Source organism: Sus scrofa, chromosome 8 (genome assembly GCF_054392235.1).
Source record: "Sus scrofa isolate SSC_HxYL_T2T_F1_AM1 chromosome 8, Sscrofa_HxYL_maternal_Yorkshire_Landrace_v2.0, whole genome shotgun sequence".
In the NCBI taxonomy this organism is placed as follows: Eukaryota; Metazoa; Chordata; class Mammalia; order Artiodactyla; family Suidae; genus Sus; species Sus scrofa.
The window spans coordinates 111,128,388-111,150,046 of record NC_139390.1 but is presented as its reverse complement, the minus strand read 5'-3'; the positions used below and the strand labels follow the sequence as shown (position 1 = coordinate 111,150,046).

The 21,659-nt window shown below is 37.9% G+C and overlaps 2 protein-coding genes across 16 annotated transcripts in view; one reads left to right on the top strand and one right to left on the bottom strand.

Annotated features, from left to right (window-relative positions):
* The window catches only part of SYNPO2 (synaptopodin 2), a 166,538-nt gene extending 158,102 nt beyond the window's left edge, over positions 1–8,436 (top strand). For all 11 annotated transcript variants that reach the window (XM_021100699.2, XM_021100698.2, XM_084973058.1 and 8 more), the window contains one exon: positions 4,741–8,436. In XM_021100699.2, the coding sequence (XP_020956358.2) occupies positions 4,741–5,283 (543 nt within the window). In that variant the 3' untranslated portion in view covers positions 5,284–8,436. The remainder of the gene's footprint in view (positions 1–4,740) is intronic.
* The window catches only part of SEC24D (SEC24 homolog D, COPII coat complex component), a 445,620-nt gene that overhangs the window by 319,529 nt on the left and 104,432 nt on the right, over positions 1–21,659 (bottom strand). The window lies entirely within an intron of this gene.

The following is a 21,659-nucleotide window of genomic DNA, read 5'->3' as shown; positions in this document are numbered from 1 at the left end:
AGCGCGAGGAAGGCAATCACAGTACCTTCCCTGGAGGAAGGTGATTCTCCTCAAAAGGGCCCATCTGGGAAAGGAGAGGGGTTTTAACCCTAAGTGGAGATTGGAGTTTATTATTCCAGGGGCTGGACTATTCTATGTTGAAATAAAGTGGATTGGGTAACTTAAAGTGACCATAGGACTATTCCTAAAGGAAGCAGAATATCACAGGACCTGCTAAGTTTTCATCCAGCAGCAGTGGAAAAATTTCTTTCATTAAAAATTTTCTTAAAGTAGTAGGAGATAAAAAGAAAAAAAGCATTTTAATGACACATAATACACAATACACAAAAAATAATCAATTTAACATACTGGTTACAGTTCAGTACTTTCATATCAAATTTTTAAATTCTTTTGATAATAATACAACCCAAGGTAGAAACTCCAACCCAGGCCCAAACCATGTGAAGCTAGAATTCTACCATCAGACATTCAAACTCTAAAATAGAAAAAACACTTCTGTTATTTTCAGGCCCTTTTGGTCATTTCTGGCTCAGGATAGATCACTTGGCTTCATTTAGCCAGCCAAGCAGAGAACAGCATGAGCCTTGGGACAGAGATTGACAAAAGGAAATAGCACCAAAGAACAAGATGTGAAAACTGCTCAGGGAAATACATTAGAATTAAGGGTTTGGGGGTGCAGACAGAGACTAGAGGCCTGAAATATTTTTGGCACAAACAGAAAAACAACAATGTACCTAAAGAACTATTTATATACACCACAGCTGCATCTCTAACCCAAGACAATTTGTAATTTTACTCTAGTGTTAACACTTAAAGGAGCATGAAGTCACCTTTGGCAGTCTGAGGAGAACATGGAAGAGTAATAGTCATTTTTTTGTTCACTGAGGTCACTGCACTGTCCTTCACCACCAGCACTACTGCTATATTTGGCATATGTGTATTCTAAAGCAGTTTGTTTGTTTGTTTTGTCTTTTTAGGGCAACACACTGCAGCATATGGAGGTTTTTTGCAACTTCAATTGTATTTTAAATTTCTGTTCAGAAAATTTTGACTTACTCTTTAAATATCATACTTCAAAGTTTTACTCTTTCCCCCTCACATTCAACAGATTAATGTTTATACCTTAGCTGAAAACAATCCCTGATGTCTTCGTTATTAGAATATCATTCAACAATGTTTTGAACTTTTAAATTTGTTAAAATTCCATTCTTCTGAAGATTTTCAAACTAAGTAGGTAGAAGAAAGACCAGAAAATAAATTCCTTTTCATTCAGTGTTTTGCATGCCTTATCACTGAGGTGTATGCATTCACATTATACTTCATACTTCTAAATAAATTGATAATTATTTCTTTTTCCAGTTATCAGCCAGTGATGTTAGTTATCTATATGTATATTCAGGAGCCTTTCCTAGATTTCTGTGGAGACTTGGATCCTTTTATTGCCATCCTTTAAGTCTCTATTGCTTTGTTTTGTTCTTTTTATAACTGCACTTGTGGCATATGGAAGTTCCTGGGCTAGGGGTTGAATCGGAGCTGTGGCTGTGGGCTACGTCACAGCCATGGCAATACTGGATCCAAGCCACATCTATGACCTATGCAGTAGCTTGTGGCAATGCTGGATCCTTAACCCACTGAGTAAGCCCAGGGATCAAACCCTCATCCTCACAGACACAACAATGGGTCCTTAACGTGCTGAGCTGAAATGGGAATTCCAAGTTTCTATTGTTTTAAAGACCTGACTAAAGCAGGCCTGTGAGGTGCAATATCTGATGGAAAACAGATATCATTAGAATGTGAAAAGTGTCCCAGGGACTCTATAGACTAATGTTGTTCTCTTTCTTCCACACCTAAAAACAAAAGAGAGACACATACATCTACTATGGGAATCAAGAGCTAATTTCTCTTTATCATATTGAATGTTAATACTTCTCACAGTATACGAAACTGGCTACTGGTCCTGTCAAGATAGGTATAAAGAGTTTGTTCTCTAAATTGACCTCTGATTGATTAACTCACCACTGCAGAGTTAAAAATAGTACTGGATTATATGCTTCTTGAGGACATGGACTTTATCTGAAGCATCTCTGTATCTTCAGCTCATAGAAAAGCACTTGGCTGGAGTTCCCCTTGTGACTCAGTGGGTTAAGAACACAACATAGGAGTTCCCGTCGTGGCGCAGTGGTTAACGAATCCGACTAGGAACCATGAGGTTGCAGGTTCGGTCCCTGCCCTTGCTCAGTGGGTTAACGATCCGGCGTTGTCGTGAGCTGTGGTGTAGGTTGCAGACGCGGCTCGGATCCCGCATTGCTGTGGCTCTGGTGTAGGCCGGTGGCTACGGCTCCGATTCGACCCCTAGCCTGGGAACCTCCACATGCCGCGGGAGCGGCCCAAGAAATAGCAACAACAACAACAACAACAAAAAGACAAAAGACAAAAACAAAAACAAAAACAAAAAACAAACAAACAAACAAAAAGAACACAACATAGTGTCGATGAGGATGCGGGTTTGATCCCTGGCCTTTCTCAGTGGGTTAAGGATCCAGCATTGCTACAAGCTGCCGTGTAGGTCACAGATATGGTTCGGATCTGGTCTTGACATGGCTGTGATAGGAACTTCCATGTGCTGCAGGTACAGCTGCAAAAAGAAAAGAAAAGAGCCTGGAAATATTAGATATTCAAAAAAAAATTGTTAAATGAATGAAATCAATGCATTAATAATATGGATTAGAAACAAAGTTCTTAAATAGTAACTAAAAGTAAGGCTTTTAAAAATTTTGGCCACACTGGTGGCATGCAAAAGTTCCCAGGCCAGGGACTGAACTTGTGCCACAGCAGTGACAATGCCAGATCCTTACCCTGCTAGGCCACTAGGGAACTCCCAAAAGTCGGGCTTTTTTGCCCCTCTCTCACTATACAGCAAAGAGGACTTATTAGATCTAGATTAAGAGGCAATTAATGAAAACAAGTTTTTACTGGAATTCAACCATTACTGCTAAAGATACAATGATTGAAAAGAGAGAAACAAGATCCATTATATTGACTCCCTTCTTCTTTTTATTCAAACTAAGAAAAAACCAACTACCTTCTTCATAAGCCTAATGGAACAATAAACAAAACCCTAAAACATTTTATTCTGAGATGTTTTTGTCCAAATGTAGGTGTTGCTACTAGCTTTAAACTTAAGAGCTTGATTAAGAAAGAAAAGCTAGGAGTTCCCATTGTGGCGCAGCAGAAATGAATCCAACTAGGAACCATGAGGTTGTGGGTTTGATCCCTGGCCTTGATGGGCAGGTTCAGGATCCGGAGTTGTGGTGTAGGTCTCAGACACGGCTGGGATCCTGCATTGCTGTGGCTGTAATTCCGATTAGACTCCTAGCCTGGGACCTCCATATGCCGCAAATATAGCCCTAAACAGCAAACCAAAAACCAAAAAAAAAAAAAACCACACACACACAAGAAAAGAAAGAAAAGCTACTGAAACCCTTTACTAAATGTGAACACATTTTTAAGCATGGTAATGCTTTTTGTTCAAGAAGCACAATGTTGGAGTTTTTGCCATGGCACATTGGTTAAGAATTTGACTGTAATGGCTCAGGTCACTGCAGAAGTGCAGGTTCAACCCCCAGGCTGGTGCAGTGGATTAAAACATCCAGCATAGCTGCAGCTGTGGCTTGAGTCACAGCTGAGTCTCAGACTTAATCCCTGGCCCAGGAACTTCCATATACTGTGGGAGCAGCCATAAATAGAAAAAAGAAAAAAATTTAAGAGGAAACATAATGCTATGATACTTCCAAGTCAATTCATTTCCCTTAAGTGTGCCTTTGCTACTTTTTGCCTGGAGTTTGTCCAAGGATCTCATGCAAATGGGAATGTGTAAGGAAGTAATGTACAAAACCAGACTTCAAGGTCCCTGGAAATACAGAAGGGATAAAAGGAGATAATAAAAGTTTTCAATAAGTTATATTTCTGCATATTAGACAAACTGAACATTTAGCATACACAGGGGAGTGTTTCAGGACTCCTGAAACCTGCCATATCTACTCTCTCAAAGAAATAAGGAAAGTTAAACACATAAAAGGAACAGAAATGAAACAAGCATTCGAAATGCTTCTTTCAGAGACACGGGCAATATGCCACACTTAAATAAAGATCCATGTGATCTTCACCAATATATAAATAGAATTTGGCTGGAAAAAGGTCATCCAATCCATCAGAGTAGGAATAATCAATACATTTGAGTAGCTTTTCTTTGTTTTTGCTATATTCATTGGATCAAAATAAGGTAACATATTAAGTCACTTGGGAAAAGTACAAAGCCTATGGTCTGTTTCTGGAGTTATCACAGTATGTTATGTTTATTTGGTATCAGGAAAACAGGACTAGAATGAGGATGGGTTGTGGATGTACATATGAATATGTAGAGGGCAGACAGAAGTAAGGGTGGCTCCAAGTGATGATAGGGTCTGCCCGCTATACTGGTTGTATCTAAGAAAGACAGTAGCAACTGAAGCTATAGGTTCAGGAAAGGAGAGCAAGGAGGAGGTCCTAAGTGAGGGCCAAGTCCCAAACTAGAGGTAATAATAAACCAGGCAGAGGCAACCTGTCTTGGCTTTAGGACTAAGCATTGTGGGGATTTGTTTTTTATAGTGCTTGGTAATGGTGTGAAGAATACTTTGAAATAAAAGTTATTCAGCATAAACCAAAGTGAATGAGATATATTAACATTTTCATTATCCCTAGGAGAGTGGACGCTCGCTTTCTCTTCCTGGAAGACCTGTCCCACCTGCCATATCTACAACATCTCCTTGGGGATACCAGCCTGCTTATAGCTACTCTAGCAAACCAACTGATGAGCTAAAGAAAGCAAACAAAAGGCTAACTCCTTGGGAAGCAGCAGCCAAGTCTCCTCTTGGTTTAGTGGATGATGCCTTTAGACCCAGAAATATCCAGGAATCCATTGTGGCAAATGTGGTCTCAGCAGCTCGGAGGAAGGTGCTTCCAGGGCCGTCCGAGAATTGGAATGAAAGACTCTCCTATGTCCCTCAAACCCAGAAGGCCAGTATGGGCTCATCTGGAAGGCAAGAGTATAATGTTGCCTCCCTACCCATTAACAGTATGCCCACCAGCTCTCAGTATGGTTCACAGGTGCCATATGCATACTACAGGCAGCCTTCCAGACATGATTCTGAAATAATGTCCATGGAGACCAGGTCTGATTATTGTCTTTCAGTAGCCGGTTGCAACTATAACCCATACCCAAGGGGGTGGAGACGCCAAACATGAAAGTTAGAAGTGATTATGTGCCACCTGTAGTTTTTTTAAAATGTTTCTTTGTAGTGTTTCGACTTTTTCAATAGATTTAGATTTAAATTCACTTTTGATCTCAGCTTGTTCTCATAAGTCACTTATCTGAGTGTGTGTATGTGTGTGTGTGCACATGTGATTGTGAACCACTTCCTTCTCTGCTGATGCATAGAGAAATTCTTTGAAAAAAATTTCATTTTCTGCATCAATGGCACTTATAAATAATTCATAATCCTAATTCCATTTATTTCATTAATATGTGGTAGTCTAGGTAACTAAACTCTCAATTAAAGTGAAATTAAGTATTTTCTTATATATGCCTTAGTGTAGGATAGAATCGATGAAGTTGCTAATTGTTATTAGCAGTAGCAGCAAGGAATATAACATTGGAGAAGTTTTCAACAGGAGTATGTTAATGAATAATAATTATATAAAAAAGGATTTCCTTGGTGTTATTTTAAGCATTTCTTTGAAATATATTTTAAAATCTGATAAAATTCAGATTTGTGTTTTAGAACTGAAACATAGATGTTCTCAAAAAGAAAGAAATATTTGAGTTAAGGAAGACAATTATACATTTCAGAGGAACTTTTGAGGTAAATGGTGTAATGTGTGGGGAATAGAAAGATTTAGGTATAGGATTTATTTTTAATCTATTTAAAGCCAGCAGCCTGAGACAGGAATAGACTCTGGGTTCAGGTGTCCTCATCTGTTAAATGAGAAGATCAGATTATTCAATATCCTTAACAGTGCTGATGTTCTGAGATTCTCATTTGTAGAATGACCTTTGATGTATCATTCATTTTTGTTGCTCATCATATAAATATCGGATTAAGTTTAGAGTTAAGATTAAGTTAAGATTAGGTCATTGGTGTCACTGCATGTATCATTAAAGATCCAAGAGGAATTGTTGGGCAGCAGGATTTGTGCTATGTGTTACATGGAGTGAGGGTTGATGTGAAGAAAAAAGCTATTAATGGATTTAAGGAAGTGGTAGATGGATGTGTCTATTATTATGCAACAGCAGATTATGACCATTTATTTAGTTACAGAAAGCATGCCATAGAAGCCTATGCAATAAGTGGTTTGTCTTAGAAAGCCATCACAAAGATGTTTAAAGGAAGTTAAACAGTTGCTTGGACAATTCCATGACTCATACCTTGTTAGCATGACCTTGAGATAATCAGTCAAATACATGCTCATCACTGCCATATCCACAAAGTATTAAATACAAGGAAATTGAAGGTATTTTACATCATAAACAAGTATTGAGAATACTTTAAAATAAAAACATCTTAGGTATCCAAAACTTTTTTAGGTTTCTAAATATGATTATTTTGCTTTGTTTTACTTTTTAACTCTTAAGTTTATCATTATGATGGTCTCTTTCACAGAATAAAACTTTTTAAAAATTGCTAGGATACAAGTAATCCCTTTTCTTGGAACAAACAAACAAAAGTTGAAGAAATCATAGTAAGTTCTATTGGTAATAGGATCACCCAGATACTAATTTGTTTAGTTAGTGAGAAACAATGAGTACTTTCTAAGGTTTTATTTTTCAATTATCTCAAATTGATATAGTATTAATTCTCTCAAATCATAGACATAATTCCTGATTCTTAAAGATTTCTGATGGAATCTTAAAAAAATAATGCCTGGTATATTGGTTGCTCTGTCAGCAATTCTCAGGAATCCCCCATATAAAAATTCTTATTTGTTTCCAACCTTACTATAGTGGTCCAAATATTCTAAATGTCAATGTTTTAAGATATGCATAATTTAGAGTAAAAGATTTTGTGTGACAGGATCATGCCCTACTTTGTTGCTATCTTTTTTGTTTTCTGCACCCACAGCATGCAGAAGTTCTCAGGCCAGGGATCAAACCCGTGCTGCAGCAGCACCTGAGCCACAGCAGTGACAATGCTGGATCCTTACCCGCTGAGCCACCAGGGGACTTTATGTTGCTTTCTTTTATGAACGCTGGAAGTTATTTCCTTTACTCCTTAGATTTTAGATATTCCAATTCCAGAAGTTGATTACATTATATTATTCACTAAACATTTCACTAGACTCAAAATAGAAGTAGATATTTTAAACTTAAATAGTATTTTAAAGAGAGATCTCCTTTGCATGCTCTAGATCAAAATAATCATAGTATTAAGCTATCTGAATTTATTCTAGACATCAAGAAAAAGACAATACATAGAAAGCTGCACATTTTTAATTCACGAAGAAATGAATGTCTCACACTTTTATTAGAAATCAATGTTTCAAGAAGTCATACTTTGCAGACATAATTCTGAAAAGCATAAGTGCTATTGTCAAATCATCACAAAATGTATGAGTATTTATCTTCAGTTTCCTTGAAAAGGAGTAAAGTTAGATTGCTTATATCAAACTATTGTTTGAACCAAGGTTGCCATGCTGATACCTGATTCCTGGTGAGAATACCTAGATAACTATTGTTCTCACAAAAATAAAATCAGTTTGCCTTATATTCCAAATAATAGCCTTTTTAGAACTGTTGTTTTGTAAATATATACCACATATGTTGTAAGACATTTTTCTACTAGTAGCAATCACATAGGTAGAAAGAGTTCTGTTCTGCCACAGATTAAAAAGCATTCTCTAAAAGTACACTAATTTGGCACCTTCTTTCCATCCTGAGTTTAAATATCATACCATTGCCTGTGTGTGTGTTTATTACTAAGATGATTTAAATATTGTCTTGTATTTTGTGTGCTATAATTGCACGATTCTAGTCCATTTATCTCTGAATGTGTCTCTTTTATGTTTTGGCCCCATCACTCCCATTGGAAAGGGACACACTGTAGGGCTCAAGCATATATATATATTAATGATTTGAAACTTTGGATAAAAAACTATATCAAATAGGCTTAGCTAATTAGAGAGGAACTATAGAAATGTTTGTTTTTAAGAGAAAGTAGATTTTCACATTTGATTTCTATTCAAAGTAGCATCTATGCTGTCCACACTTTTCTGTTAAAATAGACTATGTTCTCCTGCAATTAGCTTAACATTCCACCTTTGTTTAACCCAAAAGACTGTATCTGAAAGATGCATTCTGAAAGTCAAAACTGTGTTCATAATAAAAATTAACTTGAAAATCAACTTAAAGAGCATTTTCATTTTTTCTTATAAAAATTGTTTTGAAATAGTCTTCAAAGATTTAATCTTACCCACTACAAATTTTAAAATTTTAGTTTCTATGGTATCAGCTTCCAGATACTTCAAAAGAATTTCATGCTGACTGGCAATATTTTAACTGTAACATTTAAAAAGTAAAAAAAAAATTTACCTCAAAATATGATCAATTTCACATTAAGTTAAGAGGCTTTTAACTCCTATTTTGATAAAATAAAATTCTTTATTAAATTAGTATCATTTAGTATTATTATTCATTAATTCTTTCTTTAACAGTATTGAAAATTAGTCCCATGCACAAGCATAGCCAGTGGTAATATAACCTGATTATGTGTTGGTTGGATTTCTAAAACTACTCTGGACTCAGAGATCTACCACATTGGGCATTTCAGTGCTTCTAATCACTTGTCCTCTTTAAGCTGCCCCAAGACTGACCTTGGATTAAACTGAAATCTTCATTATAACAAGGCATGTTTAAGTAAAATTAAAAAAAAAATGATTTTGACTCTTTCTACATACCATTAAAACCATCACCTGGAATGTGAGCTCCTTGGTCAGTGATATCATGCAGCACAGCTTTTTGCCTTTTTTAAAAAATATAAGTAAAATGGCTGTTTTTGGCATTCTGATAAAAAATATTTTTAAAGGGCCAGCACTTGAAATATTTTTCAAAAATGAGGACCATTTTAAAGATGAAAATGACTTAGATAGTAGACAGACAGTTTCTGTCTGTCTCAAACATAGGGTTGTGAGTTTAAGGTTTATTCAGGGTCTTACTGAGGACTAGAGCTGGGGAAACAGCCTCTCTGTAGCTCAGAGAAACTACTCTGAAGAGGCAGGGGAGGAGCCAGTATACATACGAATTTTTTAACTAGAAAATACTGGTAGTCAAGCATATATCTCAGAGAAATAGTTCTGCTAATCACATAGAACAGATATCTCAAATTAATGATTTTGGTGCTTTTCTTTAAGAAATTGGGGTCACTGAAATTCTTCCTGAGATTGCGTCTTAACTATCTAAGGGCCTGTTTATTCAAAGCACAGGATGCCTCATCTTGTGTTATCCATCCTATACTCCCCTGAGGGTACATTGTCCTGTACAGGGCCAATGGATTCAGACTGCAATGGATTCCAACTTAATTCCTTGTGTAACTGATGAGTGACACTCTCCTTTTTGTTTACATGCGTAAAGATGCTAATGCCACAATAAAGGCCCCTTTTCTCTTAGGAATTCCTAGTACTCAGTAAACTTTAAATATCAAAACATGCCAAGAGGTAGTATAGAGGTAGTATTATCTCCACTTGAAGCCAGTAAGCAGCTTGAGGCAAGGAGAATCCAATTTCTTGGCTAGTTACCAGGAAGACAGCAACAGAGATGCCTGGGCAGTAGGTAATGTTTTCCTAGCCCTTATAATACCAGAAGTATTTAGTACTTTTTCTCAGTGGTTTTGGAAAATAAGATCTGTGACTTCTCAAATTTAATGGTACAGTATTTTTCACAAAGGAACACTTCATTATTTACAGCCTTGTAAAATATGACAGTTTATATTTCTAGAAAGAGTCTGGCAATCCTCCTTATAAAAATCAAGTAACTTTATAAAAGAACTAAAAGAAGAAATGCCACCAATGTATTCTTGCTCTGATATTTTTTCCTCTCTAAAGTTGTAGGGAAAATTTGCTATATTGTACCCTCTTTCTCCTTGACTTTTCTGTCACCCTTCCTCGTAAATTGTCCTCTATTCCCACCCCCTCCACAAGAGGAAAAAGCTTCATCACTCTTGAGGATTTCAAGATTTAAACTTCTTACTTGAAGGTCTGCAAAGGCTTTACAGAGAAGGATAGCCTCATCATGATGATTTCAATAAATAAGTGTTTTGCCCTAAATTATTAAATTATAATAGGGTATATATATATATATATATATATATATATATATATATATATATATGTAGGCAAAGGCATTGAAGATAGATAGATAGACAAGACAGATTTTTTTTTTTTTTTTTTGGCCACACCATGGAATATAGAAGTTTCCAGGCCAGGGGTCAAACCCAAACTACAGCTTTGATCCATGCCACAGCTGCAGCAACACGAGATCCTTAACCTGCTGCACCACAGCAGAGACTCCCAGGCAAAGGCTTAATCTTATTTAAGCCCAAACTGATCTTAAAGAACCCTGTCAACATTATAACAAACATTCAGAGGTAGAGATAGGATCCTTCCTAACCTTTCATCAGCATTGCCTTTTCTAGAAAAAATTATCCATTTAGACAACTGAGCTATAGATGTATTCTGCAGGTATGGTTCATGTGCTGGAAAGTGAAGTTCCATCCTTACACTAGGGAAGATACACTGTTTGTACTGCTCTGACTCCCACTCGGATGGAGCAACCACCTTTTAAGCAGTATAGAAATCCATGACAGGAGTCCACAGCAGCTTTGCAGCACCCCAGACTGATTCCTGACCTGTCAGGACTAGCCTCATTTCAAGAGGTTAGTCCTTTTTCTTGTTGTTCTACATATTATTCATATCACAGCCTTCTGCCAGACCAGTACATAGGAAAAAGAAGAATATTTTATAACTAAATAAATAAGTGCATAAATAAATAAATAAGGGAGGAACTACCTATTTTCCCATCATTTGGTTTTATTTAGAACTTTATGCCAGTAAAATTTTGTCCTTAAATTTTTTTTTTTGCCTTTTCGAGGGCTGCTCCCACGGCATATGGAGGTTCCTGGGCCAGGGGTCGAATCAGAGCTGTGGGCACTGGCCTACGCCAGAGCCACAGCAACGCGGGATCCAAGCCGTGTCTGCAAACCTACACCACAGCTCACAGCAACACCGGATCCTTAACCCACTGAGCAAGGGCAGGGACTGAACCCGCAACCTCATGGTTCCTAGTCAGATTCGTTAACCACTGCACCATGACAGGAACTCCTGTCCTTAAATTTGAATAGTATCTTCTCTGGTTTCTATAGTACCTACAGCTCTAATTATTAGCAATATAAAATACCCTTAATTTACTAAAGTTGATACTTACTAGAGGGCTAGAAGAGGTTAAAGAAAACTGATTTTGTGATAAAACAGCCCAAGCTCAATGCTTACCTAAGCCCAACCCCTCTGTCCAGCATGAATCTGATAAGGAAAATAACCAAAAAGAGCGGAGAGGTTTCATGTTCTGCAGTGTTATTCAGCAGCGGTGTTTGAAAATCTTCCAGTGTTTCTGATGAAATTCAACTTCCACAATGTTTTGATAAGTAAAGTATTTGGAGTTCTCATTTTGCATAAAAAGGAAAACATTAAGAAAGAAATAAGAATTAACTGTTCAAGGCCTAAAACGCTATCACACTAGGCAAAATCAGAGGCATGAATACATTCTATAGTTATTTCACCTGAGGAAGTTGCAAAATAATTTGTAACACATTTATATTTCACCATTCCCCTGTTATAAAATTATTCTTAAATAGCACATTAAAAGAGGGCCATTCAAAGATGACAAAAAAAGCGGGGGGGATGAATTTTAGCCATTAAGTACAAAACAAATGATTTTACTATCATGAAAACATTGATATTTATGGCACAAATATTTCCATAAAATGCGCATTGCATTCACTGTAAGAAATTAAATTACCCAACTTTGCATTTTCCCCAAGTTATTATTATTTGAAATTATCAATGGCAAGATTTGATTTTAACCTAAGAAAACTGTGACTCTGGTGAAGACAGCAGAAATATCAGGTGAGCAAGGAGTGATCATCCTGATTTTTGATTTCTGTGACAAAGGAAAACATGAAATTTTATTAGCCTAAGAAGGTTTAAAAACATTGAATGATATTTCTGCTCTGATCTAGACTTTTTTTGTTGTTATTGGCACAATGAATGTACCTAGAATTGAATTTTAAGGGACAGCAAATTCAAATCCTTTTCCCTATGTAGAAAGCTAATATAAATGGGATCACCATAGCCTATAGCTATAGACTCTGCAGATTTTAAGAAGAAAGCCCAAGGAAAGCAATGAAATGACAAGATTGGTGGACAAATAGTAATTCCTCTAGAAGGCAGCACTTTTGACCAAGGCATATAAAGCCCTTGTGTTGGCAGCTCCAGCAACTACTTGTTATGGGGAGATGGATACATTCACCACCCTTCATCATTTACCTTCTCTGAGCCATACACAGTGCTTCATGTCAGGGATTATTAGTGAATAAAATGTGGCCTCTGTCTCCAGGGAGCTGGAGAGAGGGTACAATGGAAGGAGACAAAGAACACTGATAGGATTGTGCACAGAGATTACGAGAACAGCCAAAAAAAAAAAAAAAAAAAAACCCATCCAGGCTTAAAAGTGGGAGGACTGCTGTGCATGGCATGAAAGGGTCCTCACGGAAGCCTTTTTGGAAGCACTCAGGGCAGATTTGAGTCTTAAAGACTTGAGTGGGAGTAACTGGTAGAGGTGAGTACAGCCAAGAGGGAGCCCCTTCTATACGAAGGTACAGCACAATGATAATGAACTCCAGGCAGCTCTGTGTTACAACTGGATAATGAAGTGTAAATCAGAAAGCAGTGGATTTTTCTATGCTACATGGAAGGATAAACTTTTTTTTTTTTTTTGGTAAAAGGCCAGATAGTAAATACTTTAGGCTCAGAGGACCATATGGCTTTGACTCAACTTCACAAAAGTGGCCACAGCTAATACGAAAATGAATGAGCATGGAGATTGGAATTGGAATTTCATATACTTTTCACAAGTCATCAAATATTATTTAATAAGCTTTTTTCAACCACTTAAAAATGTAAAAACTATTTGTAACTAACTGTGTGTACAAAAATAGGCATTACTCCAAATTTGGGCTATTGGCCAGTTTGCCTATTCCTGCTGTCAGGCAACAATAGAGAGTCATTAAAGGATATAAATAAAGAATTGGCCTGATCTAGCCCTCTTGGTAGGAAGTTCATTTTGGCAGCAGTGGGGAAGAAACATTTGAGATAGGAGGGCTCAAGGAAAGTACACAGATAGCTGTCAAATGGAGCATTTCCTGTGAAATGGAGGCACAGTTTGCCTTCTCAAACACTTTGTAATAAATCAGTCAACACTGGAATAGCCCCAAGGTGTCCCTTCCCTCCCCCATCACTGCCCACTCCTTTCTCTGCCATGGGGCCTCCTCCTCCTATCCTGCCCTTCTCATCTCACTCCCCTACCCCAAACACAACACCGCTGCCTCCTTTTTAAAATTCTTTCGACAATAGAACAGAGAACAGGGAATTGTGCTGCATGACCCCCAGCAGCCCCACTTCTCTAATTTCTGAGTGAGGACTCAGATGACCCAACTTTCCTCCAAGCTATCAATATATGTTACAGATGTGTTACAGTCTTTGGAACATTTATTTTCCAGCTGACAGGAATAAATCTGTCTTTTTTTGTAATTTGCATTTGGCAGATGAAGTAAGACCATTTCGGAAAACTGAAATGATTAGCTTTTCCTGTAGCATAATCTAAGATTTTATCCTTTTCTAAGAAGTCTTGATTTCAAAGCATTTAAAATTAAATACGCCACAAAAATGCTTTTATATTGAAGTTAATAGAGTAAGAACTAAAATAGGAATAACTTTGGTAAGTTTTCAAAACTCATAGTCTATTAAAATGAGAAGAGGACCTTGAGACCATAAAATGAAACAAAGAGAGGGATTTAAAAAGCCAAAATGAGCACCAGGTTCTCTCCTTTCAATGTTGTGTTCTTTCTTAAAGGAATTTTTGCAGAGCTTTTCTAACCCAATATTTCCTAGGTCTAAGATGGCAGTATTATTGTATGTTTGGTACAATGCCATTTTCAAACATGAATGTTGCTGTACCACTGACTCCATTTAAAGCTCTTAGGGCACTTGATATGTACAGACTTGAGCCAACATTATGCGGTTCCAGACACAGCCCAGTTAACATCCCTCCTCCCTTCCTGTTCTACAGACAGAGGTGATGTCATTGGCAAGTGAGGGGATAGTTTTATGTTGCACTCTATCATTATCTCCATTCTGAAATCCTTCCAAAGTGGAGAAACAAAATGAAGGGAATATAGTAATAAAAGATGTGTAATAATGTGTGCTTCTAAAAGAGTAAAGTAGAAAAAGCCAGAGTTGACTACAATAGTCATTCTAACTAAAGCAGCTCTGGAGTCTGGAAATTGCCAGTAAATTATACCCACATAAATAGTTCAAGATCAGAAATAATGTGAAAATCTTTCAACAGGATGGTATGTGAAAATTTATAACAAACAAATTAACAAGGGTTTAACTATTATGGATTTTTAAAAACAGAAAAAAAAAAAAAAACTAGAAAAGTGTCACAAAACCTGAGCAATTCTGCCACATATTCTTCTGATCTGCCCTGATTGTATGTCACTCAAATGAAGCTTCTTAAATACGGTAAGGTGCAGATTTACACTGGAGTCTTAGCTGTTGCTTATCTATTTTCCTAGAGTTAACAATAATCTTATTCAAAAATCAAGAAAAAAAGTTGATAGAGATTGATTTGGCATAATTTACCTGAATGATTATTCTCTTTTACCACACTCATCCAATCACTAATCAATACAGCATTTTTTACTTTTTTATTTTTCTTTGCATTTTAGGGCCACACCCACGGCATATGGAAGTTCCCAGGCCAGGGGTTGAAATGGAGCTACAGCTGCCCACCTACACCATAGCCACGGCAACTCGAGATCTGAGCCGCATCTGCAACCTACACCACAACTCACTGCAATGCCAGATCATTAACCCACTGAGCGAGGCCAGAGATAGAACCTGAGTCCTCATGGTTACTAGTTGGGTTCATTTCTACTGCGCTACAACAGGAGAATACAGTATTTTTAGATGTTAGCGCTCTACTAGGTAGAAAGAGATAATGATGATGATGATAGTTACTCTTTATGGATACTGGAAGTGTACTGAACTGTGTACTCTTTAACTCTATTGTGTCCTTGTGTCCCTTTGGTTTTTTTGGTCATGCCTGTGGCATGTAGAAGTTCTTTAACCTGGGATTAAACCTGTGCCACATTAGTGACCTAAGTCACTGTGGTGATAATGCCAGATCCTTAACTCACTGTGCCACAAGGGAACTCTTTTATTGCCTCTTTTAATCTTAACTTTTTGCAGTTGATATTGTTAATATCTCCATTTAAAGATGAAAAAAAAAAAACAAAAACAGAGGCCTAGAAGGCATAAATAACTGACAGGGTCATACCAACAGAAAGTGGTAGATCAAGGATTTGAGTTTAGGCCTTCCTGTTTCACAGTCTATTCTGTATGCACTTATCTATATATACATGATAAAAAGATGTAGATGTCATGGCCTCTTCATATTCGGGAAACTAGATAGATACATTTACAACAAAAGAAAAATTCTAAGGCATGTATGGGATAATTATGCTGAAAAGGATCATAGTGATTATCTAATCAAACCTCTTATTTTGCAGAAAGCAAATGGAGACCTAGCTGGTACAAAATGCCAGTGGGGTACAGAAGGACATTCTTCTGCTCATAGTGCTAGTGCTACTCCTCTACTCCTCAAGTTCAGGTCCTCATCATCCATTACCTGAACTGTTAAAATATAATCATACTATGTCTCTCTGTCTCTTGTTGCATTATTTTCTATTATAATTACATTTCTAAAACTCAGACCTGCTAATGTTGAACTACTTAAACTCTTCAAAATGGTTTTCTCTTCCTTTTTTTGAAGGCCCAGCTCTGCCTTACCAAGCACTAATCTATCATGCCTGCTTCAGCTCACACCACTGTTCCCATCACTGCAATGGTCAATACTCCATTTCTACAATCCTGCTGTTCATGTTCTTTTCCTTATGTGTTTGAGCATACTCTTCCCTTGTCTAGAATATCTTCTCCTTTCCTAGCATGTGAACCTATTCATCCTTCAAGAAGCAGCTCAAATACCACTCATCAAATCCCTTCTCTGGATTAAGAAGGTGTGGTACATATACATAATGGAACACTACTCAGCCATAAAAAAGAAGGAAATAATGCCATTTGTGGCAACATGGATGCAACTAGAGGTTCTCATACTAAGTAAGAAAAAGAAAGAGAAATACCATATATATCATTTATATGTGGAATCTAAAATACGGCACAAATGAACCTATATATAAAACAGAAACAGACTTACAGATAGAATACAGACTTGTGGTTGCAAAGGGGGAGGGGAAAGTAGTGGGATGGACTGGGAGTTTGAGGTTAGCAGATGCAAACTATTACATTTAGAATAGATAAGCAATGAGATCCTACTACATAGCACAGGGAACTATGTCTGATCTCTTGGGACAGACCCTGATGGAAGATAATATAAGAAAGGAAATGTGTATATGTATGTATATATATATATATATACATATACACACACACACACATATTTGTATGACTGCGTCACTTTGCTATACAGCAGAAATTAGCCCAACATTGTAAATCAATTGTGCTTTAATTTAAAAAAACAGAAAAAAGCACACACACACAAAAACTACACATTCCATTCTCCAAACTCCCTCTGCTGCATTTCTATAATACTTTGTTCATATTCAGTATTAGAGATATTGACCTGCTTATCTTTTATTCTATCATCTAATAAATCACATGGATGACTCATAGTAAGCCTTCAATATATGCTTGTTGAATGACTGAACAAACTACAACTATTACGGTTTCTTGATTTTCAAGTCACTTTTGCCACAATAGTTTCCATTCAGTCTTCAACAATATTTTTTTTATATTTCTTTATGCCAGGTACTCTGCTAGGGACAAGGATCACAGTGATGAAAAAGGCAGTTAAGGTTCCTACACTCATGGAGCTATTTCTACCAAGAAATACAGATACCAAAAAATAACAAGCAAACAATAAATGCCAAGGAAGTAACTGCTAGCAGATAAAAGAGTAACTGAGGAAGGTCATCTCAGAAAGAGGGTCAGAAAAACCTTCTTCAACCATGTGATATTCTAATGAAGATCTCAAGGAGAAGATGCCCAGCCTGGTAAAAAGTTGGGGCAGAGCATTTCAGGTAGAGATATCAGCATGGTGGTAAAGATGAAAGAGCTCTTCATGACCAAGGAAAGAAAGAGCCTTATGTGGCTATAGCCATAGCAGTCCAGAGAGAAAAGTTTGGTGAAAATGCTTGGAGGGGTAGGGCAATCACAGCTCGTGAATGCTTTGCATGTTCTGTAGGCTATAATAAGGAATTTGGATTTTCTCCTAAAAAAACACAGGAGGATATGGAAGGGTTGCTAGCCAGTGGAACTCATCTGACCTGTGCATTTAAAAATGAGGAGAAAGGACTGAAGCAGAGCAAGGATAAAAATAGGAAGACAAACTGGGAAGCTCTTGAGAAGTCCAGGTAAACAATGGTTAAGGTGGAGTTACCAGAGATGGAAAAACACAGATGGATTTTAGTTATATTTGGGAGACAGACTCACCAGGTCTTGGAAATGTATTAGACATGGGCAGAAAAAGAAAGGGAAGCATTACAGTTTATTTTTAGATTTTATGGTTTGAATCATTGGTTAGATGGCATAAGTTTTAATATACTGAGATAAAGAAGACTAAAATGAGAAAGAAGTTTAAGAGAGAAAAGAAAAAGTTCTATGTTTGGACATATTGAACTGATATTAAGAATGGATATTTTAAGCTTTACTGTGGAAAACTGGTCTTAAAGTAAACAAACCACCATATAACAATAAGAATAGCTAATAATCATTGAGATTGCTTACGATGTGTCAGACTTTATTTACATATTACGTTATATAATCCTCCCCCAATCACTCCATAAGGAGGTTACTACTGTGACCTCCATTTTACAGATGAGGAAGGAAATTATGGTACAGATTGGTCAAATTACCTCCCCAAGATCTCACCCTTATAAATGGCAGATTCAGGATGCAAATCCAGGCATTCTGATTCCAGAGCCTGACCTTTTAATCTCTGTATAAAGAAAAAATAATGACCTGGTGCCACATAAGTAATTAAACCCTACTCACCTCTAAATAAAACCAACAGGAAACAAACACAGCTCTCCATGCATTACATGATAGGATTTGTTAAAACTGATTTTAATACATGACCATTCTGTTGCTAAAATAAAATAATTTTTCTTATTGTGAATGCCATTAGAGAAATCACATTATGTACTGGGCACCAAGTAAAGATTACTGCTCAGCAAGGACTTCTCCCAGGCGAATTAACTGGATCCCCATTTAGTGCTCTTGTTCAGAGGCAATCACCTGTAGACACCCACTTCTATCCACAGTTACCACTGCAGAAACTATTTACTGACTGTCTATAATAAGCCAGGCACTGGAATAAGCATGAGAACTACAATTCTCTGCATTTACAGAGCTCCTAACTAGAGAGGGAAACAGGAAAAAGAAAAAAAGAAAACACCAATTATAATAAACTGCAATATATGCTGAAAGTAGAACACACAGTGGGGCACCCAAACCTTTCTGGGGGAAATTACATTCAAGCTGAGACCTGAAAAGTTTGGTAGGATTTAACCAGGCAGCAGTTCAATATTTCTTAGCCAGAGAGGAGGAGAAACTGACAGAGCACTTTGGAACTACCGTAAAGAGCATCTATGCCATTTGAAACAAGTACTAGACAGCAGGTTTCTAAAACCTCTAATGGAGCAAATATGGAAATGCCTTTGCCTGTCCTTTTTTTAAAAAATTCTTTTTATTATAGTCAATTTACAGTGTTCCATCAATTTCTGCTGTACAGCAAAGTGACCCAGTTATACGTATATATACATTCTTTGCCCGTTCTTAATATCAGTGCTCCAACCCTGCACCTGCTGGCCTCTCTCTGAAGGCTCTCCCTGAGTAAGCCATTTACCACTTACATCATGGTGATGGATAATCCATATCCAAGCCTGACTCAGTGATCCCTTCAGCTTCAGCCTTGACTCACACTAGACTTTACTGCTTGAGTGATTCTGAAACACCATTGACTCAGAAGAGACTTCATTTCCTTTTCCCCCAGAGCCTGCTCCTTCTCTTACATGCTCTGCTCAGTGCCTGGTTCCACCACCATCTACTCAACTACCTCAACCAGGACTGGAATCATTGCCCTAGTTTTCTCTCACCCCAACCTTTACTCTACTCAACATATTAATCACCAACCCTCGCGGACTTGGCCCCTTAGCAGCTCTGGTTAGGTACCCGCCTACCACCACCACTGTCATAGCACTCCATCAGGCCCATGTGGCCTATCACTGCAATTGGGTCCTAAGTGTCTTACTGCTGCACCCACAATCTATTCTTCACACTCTTTCCAGGATAATATTGCAAAAATGCACATCATGTTATTCCCCTGCTTTAAAGCCATCAACAGCTCCCTATGGTTCACAGGCTAAAGTCCCAACTCCTGAGAAGCCCTCTGGTATTTCACCTTTTCCTGCCTTTCAGCCTTACCTTTTGATAATAACCCCTCTTCTTCTAGTGCTTCATATTCCACACACACCAAACTACTTACAATTCCATAAACTCCTTATGTGGTTTCAGATAGTAAGCTCTGGCTCACACTTCTCTCTCTGCTTGAAATGCCTTTCAACACCACCCCCACACCTTTACCCATCTTTCAAGTCTCAGCTCACAAATCAACTTGTCTCTGAAGCTTTTTGTGATTACTCTGCCTCTGCTCCAAATAGAACTGACATTTTATTCCCTTACATCTTCACCACTTCCAGGGTCGAATGTTTCCACAGCACCTCATTACAGTGATCCCATAGTCTAGCCTAATGCCTGGCTATTATAGTTTCATTGACAACAACACAATTCCTGGACCAATATTTATTATCCACCAGGAGTAGGTGCTGTGGCCAAACACTGGAGAAGAGGAAAAGGCAGATAAAACACCCTTTGCCCTCATAACTTATTAATGGTCACAAAATAAATCCTTCCAGTGTAAAAGCCAGAAGCACTCCCAGGATTTACCCTGAAGCTAATATAGTTTAAGCTGGTTTCAGGTAGCTTAAGGGACTTGATTTATAGAGGCCCCTTCTAAAGTTCTGTGCTAATTTTATATTTTTAATTGTAGGTCATTATTTTCTTAAAGGGAGGGCCCAAATTTGGACATGTTTCAGGCATCACAAAACCTGTACCCACCTCTGATTCCAAGATTAGATGATTATCTGCGGTACGAATTTCTGTAAATAAAGCTTAAAGAAAAGTCAGTAGTGATTTGGCAAGTTTGTGGCATGGTGCAGGCCTCCTCCTTGTGCTGGCAGACTGAGCATTGAGTGGGAGTGGCTCAGCACCACCCCTTAGTTCTCCCTGAAGTACAGCAGAAGGGTGTGGCTCTGACCAGAGTTTCCTATTGCCTCCCTCCTTTTCTACCTCCCATATCTCCTAATGAGGAGTGAACTAGAAAACAAGGAAGGAAAAGACAGATGACAGCTACTTCAGGAATAGCAGAATACTGCAGTTCTGAGCTACTAACAGAAAATGCATCACTCACTGTCATCAGGTTCACAACAATCCTGTGACCTGACTGAAATTCAGAGTAAGACATGTTTGCTGTGGTTGGGAAGTGAGGGTGGAGGGGAGTTAGAAGCAAGAGAAAAAGGGAGGAAGGGCATTTGACAAAGATGAGGAACATGACTAATGAGTCAAGTTCTTCCTGGTGTCATTTGTGGCCTCCCTGATCATCGGAAAAGGAATAATGGGCTGGGAATCCATCATCCACATTCCTTCTTTCTACCCCACCCTTCCTGTAGCATTGCCTTCAGAATCAAGCCGGGCCCTGACCCAACAGCTTCATGCGACAAAGGGAGAAAGAGCATTGCTGCACCCAAGTTCATGTGCCTGATGCACACTGAGGCCAAAGAAACCAAAACATGGAAGTTTGGAGCAGAGAAAGGTTTACTGCAAGGGCCAAGCAAGGAGAATGGGTAGCTCATGCTCAAAAGATAAGAACTTCCAGACAGATGTCAGGGAAGTTTTTATAGGCAAAATTTGGGGGGAGGGTCACAAGGTGTGTGACCTTCCTCTGATTGGTTGGTGGTGAGGTAACATAGTGGTGTTTTAGGAATCTCAATCATCAGCCTGGTTCTGGCCAGTATGGGTTCTACAAACTTGCACTCAGCATGAAGTCACCATCCTCTACCTTGGTGGGAGTCTTAGCTTCTGTAGAACAACTCAAAGATATG